Source organism: Pithys albifrons, chromosome 4 (assembly GCF_047495875.1).
Source record: "Pithys albifrons albifrons isolate INPA30051 chromosome 4, PitAlb_v1, whole genome shotgun sequence".
In the NCBI taxonomy this organism is placed as follows: Eukaryota; Metazoa; Chordata; class Aves; order Passeriformes; family Thamnophilidae; genus Pithys; species Pithys albifrons.
In genome coordinates this window covers 36,175,619-36,187,734 of record NC_092461.1, presented here as the reverse complement: position 1 = coordinate 36,187,734, position 12,116 = coordinate 36,175,619, and the positions used below count along the sequence as shown (strand labels likewise).

General features: G+C 40.4%; 1 protein-coding gene across 1 annotated transcript in view; it reads left to right on the top strand.

Moving 5' to 3' along the window:
* The window catches only part of TG (thyroglobulin), a 149,160-nt gene that overhangs the window by 37,443 nt on the left and 99,601 nt on the right, over positions 1-12,116 (top strand). The window contains exons 22-28 of the mRNA XM_071553809.1: positions 1,303-1,473; positions 5,207-5,329; positions 7,040-7,155; positions 7,784-7,892; positions 9,097-9,294; positions 11,137-11,304; positions 11,842-11,907. Coding sequence (XP_071409910.1) covers positions 1,303-1,473; positions 5,207-5,329; positions 7,040-7,155; positions 7,784-7,892; positions 9,097-9,294; positions 11,137-11,304; positions 11,842-11,907 — 951 coding nt within the window. The remainder of the gene's footprint in view (positions 1-1,302; positions 1,474-5,206; positions 5,330-7,039; positions 7,156-7,783; positions 7,893-9,096; positions 9,295-11,136; positions 11,305-11,841; positions 11,908-12,116) is intronic.

The window sequence follows — 12,116 nt, the reverse complement described above, 5'->3', positions numbered from 1 at the left end:
CTCATTCAGGATGTTGTGGTTCCTTTAGAGATGTTCATTGTTCTCAGGAATGGCATCTGAGTGTTCAGTATCAGTGAGAAACATATTACACAGTGGATTTATTGCTGCATTCATGAACACTGAAGTAGTCTGGTTTTGTGCAGCTCTTTCCCCCACAAATACAAACACTTCTCACAAAGCAACTATTCAAATGTTCGTTAAGGTTGGTGAATTCGGCTTAAATGACTAATTTTTGAATGCAGTTTCATATAGAAAATCAGTTAGTATGTCCAAATTCAGTTTTGTCTGCATAATTAGCTCATGGGTAAAAATAAGAGTAGCAAGAATGGGTTTCTTGGGAATGTCATTGAGTATATGGTCTACTTCGTTCTCTTTCAACCTATTCTCTTAGATGGAGTAAAAAATCCAGTTTTATTGTAGTGCAACCTAACATCAATTAGCTTTTGCCTAAAGTTGTCCTTCTTCTTTTCCATGTGTATTCCCTGTCTAGGTATTGGATTCATGTCCTTAAAAATTTCTCTTGAGGGTTTTTTTACTGCACTTGCAATTTTTTTCACTAAAGCTGGTCTGTCCCTGGTGGTCACCTTACCCGTGTGCTGCGTCTCAGTGCCAGCCCCCTCCAAAAGGCTGGGTTATACACATTAGCTTTCTGCTTCCTTTCTTTCCCTGCTGCCTCCTTACACAGTCTCAAGAGTTCTTCTGAATTAATTGGTGTGATGGCTCTTGTGCTGTTGTTCAGAACATTCCACAGATCCACTGCAGCAGGCACACTGAACTAATATGAAATACAGTTCCTCCTCTTTACCCCTTTGCTTTACAGTACTGGAGATATATCAAGATTTGTTCCATGACAAAGAATCTGAAAAATGAAACATGAATTGAAGTAACAACAAAGCAGTGAGACTACCCCATTTCAGACCTTAAAGCACACTGCAAACTATAACTTAATTATTAGTGAAGTCTCTGCTGTACTAAGATAGCACTGAAACATTGTCCTACTGCACTGACAGCACCAGAGTAAATGGGCACAACTGAAGCACAGGAAATTCCCCCTAAACATCAGAAACCATATTTTTACTGTGAGGGTGACCAAGCACTGGCTCACGTTGCCCAGGGAGGTTGCGCAGTCTCTCACCTCGGAGATGGTAAAAGTCATCTGGACATGGTCCTGGGGAACCAGCTCTACGTAGCCCTGCCAGAGCAGGGGCCTGGACTGTATGACCTCCAATCCAACCTCTGCCATTCCGTGGAACCCACTGACAGCATTATTGCCTTTTTTCTCTTCTTGTTTACTTGTAACAGGTATCACATACTGCCAGAGCAATGAGCAGGGTCTGCAGTGTGATGAAAATGGCCAGTATAGACCTTCTCAGAATAATCCTGACACTAAGAAATATTTCTGTGTAAGTAACTTTGGAGCAGCACTAGACTGGACTGAAACAGAGGATCTGCTTACAGACGACCAGTGCCTGGGTAAGTGCCAGAAGAGTGTTTTAGATGTGTTTTGACCCCACATAAGTAAAACCTGCTTAAGAGACTAATCACTCTACAGCTTATGGGGATTCACTTTCCCATAGATTTGGCCTCTGCCTTAAGCCACATTCCTCCTTAGTTTTGCATTTCTTGACTACATTAGAGAAGTTATTTCTGGTAAGGGAAGAGAGAGAAGCAAGTTTCCTGCACTCTCAGATGACTGGCAGCTTTTGATGTGTGCTGACCTCCTGCTCTCTGTTTGGAAACCCAAAAGAATAATGAGAGGGCTAATGGGAAAGAAGCAGAATTATTAATTTCCTTGTAAATTCATCCCTCATTAGTGTATTCATAGGAAACAGACTATTTTCAGAAATGACCTCACAGTCACAACATAACATCTTTCTGGGCTCCTGCTGTAAAGTTATCTGATGTGGCAAACTTATCTTTGCAAGCTGGGGAAGATTACTTCTGCTTGAATACAGCTGTGAAATGCTGTTTCTAAAGGATGAAAAATTTGAGAAAACAAAGTCATCCATCAAACAGTCCCCAGGCTGCCTGCTGTAAGGTCTGATTACGCCTCTCAGCCTGAAAGCTTTTGCTTTTTCCCAGAAATTTTTATACACTCATCGTATGATTAGTGTTGAATTTCATGGAATATTCAATTTAGAGACTGATGTCATAGTGTTCTTTGAATTAGACAAGGTCTTATGACAAGTGGGATCTGTGGAAGGAATGTGGAATGAAAGCCATCAGTGGTAAAAGAGGTTGCAAACACCTCTTCATTTAAAATAACTTTTCCCATGAGCACACTGAGACTGATCATAGGTATAAAGATGAGGTCTGAGCCTCTGTTGCTCTTGATCATGGGACAGTTGGGATGTTCCTCTGGGCAGAGGTCTCAGGAGCTCAATTCCCTTGGTACTTACCTTGAGTGCTCCTACACAGGCATGTCTGACTGTCCAGGGTAGAGCAGTGGTAGATAATACCTGGGCTTGTTTTTGTGGATCACGGTAGAATATCACTGCAAATATAACTGATAGAAATTTGGAGGTTAAAAAACAAGCACCAATGTATGATAGAAGGGATTGGGTTGGAAGTGACCTGAAAGATAATCTAGTTCCACCTCCCTGCATGGGCAGGGATGCCACTTAGTAGATCAGGTTGCTCAGGGCCCTGTGAACACCCAAAAAGTCTGGTTACATGTCGGGTTTTATTTTTTTAAAAATAATTTACAGGCTATTTTTTTTCTTTTAAAGATCATGCTGCGTTTCCAGAAAGTATTGTATGAAGTAAAACTGTTTATCTCTATTTTTACTCTTCCTCCACCCCTTCTATTTCCCTTAACTGAATTCTGCACACACCAGGACAGCAGAGGTTGAAGTCTGATCTTGCTTTGACAGAAGGTTGGAGGTTGGGCAGAGTCAGCAACATCCAGCCAATATTTGGCTTTTGAGTCTTTAGACAGAAGACTGTGCCTTGTACGAATGCACAGTAATAAGCTGTTTCAGCCATTGTTCATTCTTATTATTCTCACTCTTGTGATATTTTAGGCCACGTAACATGTACACTTAACATTTATTACCTAACATTTATTATATGGGGATTGGCACTTGGAGATCTTTAATCTTTAAGGACCTTTCCAACGCAAACCATTCATTTGTTCTTAAAGCACTTGGACAACACTCTCAGGCACATGGTGTGATTCCTGCAAATGTCCTGTGCAGGGCTAAGAGTTGGACTTGATGATCTTCCTGGATCCCTTCCAACTCAGGATATTCTATAATTCTGTGATTACAGCAACAGGAGTAGGACCTAAAGCTTTAGTAATATGTGAGATAAAGAATTCCTGCTCTGCATTAAACCTGTGACATGGCTCAATGAATGCAATATTTTACCTTTCTTAGTATTCAAAAAAAAATCAAGAATTATTTTTGCAATGTTCTCAATTTAATGTTTCATTACAATTTCTGTATTTTCTCTACTTGTCTCACATATTGTTGTATTGAATACATACTCTATTCAATACTATTGTATTCAATAATATTGGAGAAAAGTAGAGAAAATATTTTATGGGAGAAAAGTAAAGAAAAAAGATTTCTCTTGAAAATGTAAGGGTAGAATGAAGTCAGAATTAAGGGAATAAAAATCAGAAGAAAAGAAAAGCATTTGAATGCTTAATTCTTTTATTTGAATTTTGCAATAGAAATGAGAGCAGTTTTTAACCAGGCATCACTGCAAACTGTAGATGCAGAAGGGATTCAGTTTAGTGCAGAATGTAGCTAATGCTTATATTTCAGTGCCCTGTATTTCTAGAAAGAAAAAAAAAACTTCCACCTCTGTTTACACTATCATTCATGTGAGCTGGAGTGCAAGAATTTTCTTGTGTTTGACAAACCCTCTTGTTTTTTTTTCTGGGCAGAAATTATGGTTTTATCAAAAGCACCTGCTGACTCAGCCCTGACAACAGTGGACATTTGCTTCTGATTTAGTCCTGACTGTTTTGCTGTAAGAGTACAAGTGATTGTTCTAAGAACTTATCCCTGACTTTTATTTTGTGGTTTATGCAGAAATTTCAGGGTCAGAGGTCTGTGATCCTCCAGCTGAACCTCTGCACCCATGAGCACAGCGAGGAGAAGGGCTGAGCCTCCAGCTCCATGTATAGAAATCTCCCACAGGCTGGGATCAGACCAGGATTCGTGCTTCTTACCTCTTTTAGGTCTAGGCTAGATCTTGGCTGCAATGAGCCAGAGGTTTGCAATCACTTGGGGCATTTGGAGAAGTTTGGTCACCAAAGTGGTGATGGTTTGGGTTGGAAGGGACCTTAAGGATCGTCTGCTTCTAACCCCCTGCCATGGGCAGGGATGATGTGCAGTGCTCACTGAAATATATATTGATATGTTGACATGTGGACACACTATACACAACCCCTTGGTAATACAGGTACCTGAGCAGGGTGGTGATGGCACTGTGTGTCCCTTCACCAGTCTATAATCTTCTTCAGGGCACAGCCAGGGCCAAACTTTGTGAGTTTAAATGGATTCCTTGCTCCATTTAATGACCTTTGGGATTTGAATCTCTAGATCCTCTGACCTTTTCCCAGTTTGCTGATAGTACTGCTTGTCAGACATCCTTACACATGGGACCAGTGGGTCCAATGTAGAGGGAGCAGATAGAAGTGTTTGGTCAGCCAAGTGGCAGTCAGATTTTAAAAGCTGAATGAAGGAGTAATAAAGCAGCATGTAGAACATAGTACCTTGGATATACCCCTGATCCTGAAGTCAGTGGAGATCAGGCTTCTGTGCTCCTGGAAACAAGGGATAAGGCTCCTAGATTTCCTTTCTAAGCAAGTGCTGTTGGAGCTGCCTCTTGTTTCAATGGCTGTTTTGCAGAAAGTTGGTTCCCCTCCCCACTTGACTCAATAGTTGGTTCACTGCCTTGAACAAGTAATGAGAGATGGCAGGTGTGCTGCTGGAAGGGAAGCCTCACTTGAATGTAAACTCCCAGCCCACTCCTGGCTAAATGTTTTTCAGAAGATCTTGTGATGTTGTTTTTTTTTCAAAGCAGAAATACTATCCTCACTCCAGCTGTCTCCTGCATTATCTGTGGGTTATGGTACATCATTTAATAAGCAAACCTCTTTCCCTACAGAATTCCTCAAGTTTTACTTCTATGTAAAGTCTTTGTCTGTTTGGAGAATGGGAACTGATTACAGCTTTTTTTGGGGTTTTTTTAGTGCTCAGAAAATTTGAGAGAGTTCCTGCCTCCCGCCTGATTTATGGATCAGAAGAAGCTCAGATTCTTCAGTCTCAGTCATTTGTGGGAGACCTGCAAAGTACATATTTTCAGTGCATTTCAGGTGAGAACACTCAGAAAAGCTGTGAAGACAACACTAACCAGCATGGAAAAGAATAATCTTTTTATATGATGAGCTTACAGTTAAGTTTCTAGATGAACTATATGTTCTGCAGTTTGGCACAAATTCACTGCAAGATATTTACAGATTTTGGTGACCTTGGTTCAGGGAAGAGATGGGTGTTTCTTTCAGAAAGAAGTCATCTGACTGTATGTATTGCTTCAGATAAGACATCTGACTTCAACTCCGGTTTGTAGTTTGCAATACAGATGAGAGCTGAGATTTACATTCATCAGACTTTGCAGATGTGCAGACAAAAGGATTAGGTGTTCAGGACATATGAAACCCAAGCTCTGACCTCTTCACAAATTATCTGATTGGCACAAAAAGGAGTAATAATAATCCTTGCTTACATCAGAAGAGTATAATAAGGCATGCAGAGATATTCCTCTGCCTAGTCTTGCTGTCTATATACTATATTGCAACTGGATGCATCATATTTGCTGGTTTAAGTTGGTTTAAAATCCTCTAGAGCCAAGGGGAATCACTGCGCTGCTTTCAAGGTTCTTGGAGTCAGTCTCACCTTGTATCTCCTAATGCTCAGACTGAGAATTGAGGCAGAGGGGGTATGTCTAAATAAAGAACACCCCTGCAGTAATAACACAGGTGCCCTGTTTGTAGGGCAGATATCACAGATATCTGACAAATTAGTGGCTTTGTGTCACATGCTGTAGTCTATCTGGAGCAGTCACCTCTCATGCTAAGAACAGAATATGTGAAGCCTTATATGTGGTATTAGAATGATTTTCCCGCACTGGAACATTCCCTAGCTGTAGATTGTAAAATTTCTTGCACCTTCCTCTAAAAATGGAGACCTTTGAAAGCAAAAAACTGAACTGAGATAACCTGAGAATGAACTTAGGGAGGAAATGATGCCTCTTTGACAAGCAATCTGATTCAGTGCCCATAACCATCTTTTCATTATATGTTACATCCAATGTAAATGGCAGCACTGCTACCAAGTACTACTGCTGGAGTGCTCATTTGAGGGATAAGGGTTAACCTTTCCCCCTCAGACCATATATGGTCACATAGCTCAGCCTACATTTCTGGTGATGTTTTGATCTAATTTGGTTGATTTTATACTAAAGACATTTGGAAAAATTTCACCTGTGCTAGGAGCAAAGCTGTGAGTGTGTAAGGCAGAAGGATCCTCTGCCACACCTAAATCTGAGGAGTGGTGGCTGTTGCTCCCTTACACTGGCTGGGGGATTAATGCACAGGCAGCCAGTGTGACTGAAGAATTTGATGGTTCCCTCCTTCCTACCACCCTGATAGTTGTCAAAAACTTTTTGCCATGGGGTTGCTGTAACAGCCAGATGTGTTGTACTGGCAAAATGGTTTATGGGAGTCCTGCCTTGAGAAAAATTACCCAGCAAACATTAAATATTTCACTGAGTGGTTAGACCTGTCTCAGCTGGTTTTGTTAGCAGGTGATGAACAACTTTTTGCATGAATTTAAGTTAATTTAAAATCCTTAACCCTTTACTAAAATAGTTGAATACTAAAGTTCATCTATCTAATGGAATTCATGTGCTTGCAGTCTGATAGACTTATGAAAAACTAGGTAAGTGGCAGTAGGCAGTGGAATTTGTAGCAAAAATTTTGCATGTGAAATACTGGGAAACCTAAGTCTTCCTTCCTGTATTTCAGACTGTGAGAGGGAAAATGCATGTGGCTTTGCAACTGTAACTCCTGCTGGTGCTGAAGTTGTCTGTGAATTATACAGTGCTGCTGAAGTCAACTTCAACTGCACCACCTCTGGATTGGTAGGAATGATCATATTTAAAAATATATGTTTATCATAGTGCTGTATGCTCAGTATAAGTACACAAGAGCACAGAAGAAAGGCAGACTGTTATCTGACTCCCTGGGCATTGCTCTTCCCTAGGGCAGTAATAAATTCCTGCAAGGTGGTAAAGAAGATACAGTCAGATGTTTCCAAAAGTGAAATCTGAATGCCTTAGTGTTTGGTTGAAACATTACATGCTGAGCTCCTGCAGTTAGGAAATCAGATTGATTTAAAAAGATAGTTAATCTGCATAGTTCAAACTGGAAGTATCCAGGTTTGTAATCAGGTCATATGAAACAGTCATAATTTCTCAGTTCCTTCCTCTAGCCCATATTTTGAACTTTGTGCTCTTTATCACTGTATTATTTTCCCATTCACTACTTTTGAACACAACAATGGCTTTGAAGAGTCAAGGTATCAGTTTGATAAAGTAAGAAATGTCTGCAGTAGATAGAATAAAAAATTTCCATGTAGAGTTGTGTTGATGATAACTAACCCCTGTGTGTTCTAGTTCCTCCCCCTTAGTTTCTGAATAAAGAAAATGTGTTTTAGGAGAGAAAATCAATTAGGCTGCATTTATTGTGCGTGCCTGTTTTCTGTCTCAGGTACAAGGTGTTCTGGGGAACCCTTCTGCCACTGGCATTGGTGGCCTCACCTGCCTCCTTCGTGTCAGGAATCCAGAGGGAGATGCATTGATGGTCTATTTGAAGAGAGGTACCAGATGAGAATCACTCACCTAATATTAGACTCTGTGCCCAAGATGGTAGTTACTGTTATATAGGATTGTGACTAAATGTGGGGAACATCTTTGTTTAAGAAAGCACAATACTTTTGAAAGCTCAACATTCAGTGATAGCCCAGAAATTTCAGCAAATCTCTTCATGTCATGTTCCCTAGAAACTAAGAATACATCTTTTGTAAGCCATTTTGATGGCTTTTGCCAGCAAACAGTCCCATAAAACCTTGAAATCTGTCTAATGTGTCATCATATTCTACTCTGTTCTGTTGTGTTACAATTTCTCTTTATTAAGCAGTTTGTAAGTTGAATATATAAGGCATTATTAATGACCAGCTTGTACATAATGTAACAGTTCACATTATTTTTGATTGTGAATTGTTTTATTAATATACCAGCCAAGAAATAACCTCCTCTTCAGTGAATCCCAAAGTGATTCAGCTGAACTAGGGAATGTATGAGATACTTCTTTATTTATTTATCTAGCTATGTATTTATTATTTATGGCCTGAGTGTCATTGGTAGCACTGCATGTCCCATCCAGTGTGTGTCCAGCATTAAGCTTCATGCCAAATTTGAAACAAGGCAACCAAATACAGAATTCTGCAGGGTTTGAGTCAAAACTCTGCTGTCACTCTGTTCTTTGTACTTCTCTCCAAACCTCTGATTCACTATTTATGATAATAATAATAAAAAGTCTCATCTGAAAAGAGACAAGTACCCATAGCTTTTTTGCAATCAGTGTAAGCTTCTTGATACTAGATCTACTCTAGTTTTCTAGATCCAAGATTCTGTGAATCGTATCCTCCTGCTTGGCAGAAGTCTTAATTGCAGATGCAGTTGTGCTGGCCAAAATTCACATTTTACTTTTTAACGAGATAAGTTTGTTTCATTTATACCTGGAAGTTACTAATGTAGTCCTTGACAGTAGAATATTGCCAACCTTACTGCATAAATCAGTTTAGGAGCCTTTTGCTGTCAGTACACTCTGACCAGCTGTCCAGGTACAAAGGCACCAGACCATTTGATGACCTTATCTTACATCTGATACTGAAAGTCCAGAAAAGGACTTTTAAATCAGATCTTTTATCATAAAACCTTCGACCAGCTGCAGTCTGTAGGCAACCCAAAAGCATACCTTATGCTCTTCTTGAATATTTCTTTCCCATTCTGTCTACACAGAACAGGAGTTCAGCTCATCTGGCCCCAAGGCCTTTGAGAGGACTGGTTTTCAGAACGTGCTGTCTGGTGTGTATCACACCATGGTGCTCTCGGCAGCCGGTGCGTCGCTGACGGACGCTCAGCTCCTGTGTCGGCAGCTCTGCACTGGAGACTCCTGCTGTGATGGCTTCATCCTGACCTGGAGCATGCTGGGTGGAGGTACTTCCCTCTGCACAGCAACACCTTCTGGGCAGGGAACCAGCACTGAGCAGAACTTTTTTGTGCACCGTACACCTATGTCTGCATCACACTGCTGTCAGCAGCCTGTCTCTACATCACTGTCATTTTCTTGATGTTGTCAGAATTTGAGTAATGTCCCAGACTTGGTCTGGAGCATTAGAGATAAAGATCTGAGGTAGCCACCTGCTCTTGGAGCAAAATGGACATTTTGAAAGGATACTTCTTTTGACCTGGTTTAGACATCTGCCTCTGGATGAGATTAATCATTCTGAAAACGCCTCTCTCCTTAAGTAGCATAGCATGGCTGCCAGAAACTGGTGCCTTTCAGCTGATGTGGGAACTTAGGAGGTGCTTCCAGGCAGAGTTCTCATCCAGAACTCTGAGTGTAAATTAAAATCAGCTCCCTTTTAAGAGCAGGAAAACAGGATGCTAAATGGAATTATGTTGTTATTGCATGCAGGAGTGCTATAATCTCCTAAGACTTGGTGACTAGGCAGGAGAGCAAGTTGGAGTGGGATGGATGGAGTCTGGCAGAGATGGGACTGTGGCAGAACCCAGATTTCTGCCAGCAAGTTTAAGCACTTTATGTCAATGCCTGCTTTTTGTAGTTTAGTTCCAAGCTCATGTGGGATTTCCTTTCACATTGGAGATGCATTTCCTGTAGAGAATGTGAAGTTCTAATTGGCATGCCTCAGGTATTCAAAGAGGGGCTCTGCCCACAGCCAGGAGCTGGACTTAGTGATCCCTATGGGTCCCTTCCAACTCAGGATATTCTACGATTCTATGAAATCCAGGCAGCTGCTAGTGACTGCAGTGTGACAAGCAGTTCTCGAATTTGGAGCGGAATCTGATCCTGGATTTGAGATAAATTTATCTGTGGAAGTTGTCAAGAAAACCGTTCCAAAAAATTGTTCTCTCTTTTGACATCTCATTTTTTTTCATCAAAATATTCTTGTTAATCCGGTAAAGTCCACCTTCTCTATACATTTACCATCAAACTAGTGGGTTCTTTGTACTTGTCAGTATAGAAGAGGGTGTGAAGAAGGTGAGTGCTGCAGAGCTCTCTGTTTAGTTGGGGTGACCTATTTGGATCAATGCCACAGGTAAATGCATTATATGGACTAATATTTTGGTTGTTAAAAAAAATAGGAGGAAAAAGTAGCATATTCAATATCTCATGTACTCAGTCCATAAAAACAAACCAGAGAGAGGGCATTGTAAAACCTAAGAAATGCTTGAGCTATGACAGCAAGTGCAAAGGAAGAGCTGAGTATGGTCTAGAAGTTACGGTAACAGACTGATGCCAGAACACCTGGCCTTAAGCATGCGAGTCCCTCAGCTCCCATCACGATGCTGGGAGAGTCTCAGGCTTGGGCTAATTGAAATCAGGCACCAGTCCAGGAGACCATCCCAGTGAAAATATAAGTTTTTTTTTTTGGTTCAGATCCTGAAATTATAAGGCCCTCAAAGGATTGAATGTGTCTCTGTGGTGCTATAAAGTGCTGAGAACATCACTAGATATTATCAGGTAATAGAAATATTTTATTAGGTGGTAATAGTCTGTGCTTGAAATGTGTGAAAAACAGGCTACAAATATTTAGTTTGGGTATAAGTAGCTAATCTTAGTACTCCAATTAGAACATATGGCTCAAATTTTCTTCTTTTTTTAAAAAATTTGATAGCAATACTAAGCGGTATCTAACTCAGTGAAACACATTCAGCTTGCATTTAGAGAAAGTGTTGGGGTGCTTGGGTGAAAATCTGTGTAGGTGCAAGCAAAGCATTACTGGAGTGCTCAGCTCTGTCTTTGCCTGACCCTAGGGACCATTCTGTGTAGTTTGCTGAGCTCCCCAGATGTGCTGATCTGCGATGGAAATATCTGGAGTCCAACCCCAACCTCTGTCATAGGTGGGATATGTAATGGTGTGAGCTATGACGAAAAGCAGAAGACATTTTCCTTCACCCTGGGAGGACAATTGTTCAGTGGAAGTATGTCAATGAATTATCTCAATTTACATTAGTTTCATTTAATTGTCATCTAGATTCTGCCTTTTTCACCAGCTTACTTTTGTACTTCAGTGCTTTTTGCACAAGTCCTTATCAGCACAATCACAAGAGAGTAAGAATTTCCTAACTGGGTGCATCATTAGATACATGGACCTCTCATGTCTTACTGTACATTAATGAAAGTCGAGAATGTGTTTACTATGTCACCCTGTAATACTTGCAGCATTTAATTCAGACAGATTCAAGGCAATAATCTGAAAGACAGATAAAGTCTGGAGCAAAGATAAAGAGGAAGGTGCCTAGAGCTGCACAGTAAAAGCAATGATGGGAAATTAAGTAAAACCGTAGCCCTCTAGAGCCAGACTAGCTCCATGACTCCTGGGACCTTCTTCTTTAGGACTTTTTATTGCAAATAAGGTGATGCATAGTGTAGTGATGTGTTTTCTATGCAATTTCTGAGCATTTCAATATATCTGTTTAATTTGAAAAGTTATTCTAACAAAATTTTTACTTTATTAGCTTCCAAATTAGTGGAAGATGTGGAAGGAAATTTTACTACCACTCAGCAAATTTACCTGTGGAGAGGTGAGTTGTCTCACAGAAGTTGTTATAAACATTTAATATGAACTCTTGGCAGTGGCAGATGTGTGTTCCATAATGGAAGTGTCATTATCACTTCATTTTATGCCATCCAAATTGACTCTGAAGTCTTTTCTGGCAGGGATGGGTACTCTGGAGTATTTCTGCTATGATCAGTTTCATGAAATTTGGGTAAATTCTTGTGTCTGAGAACA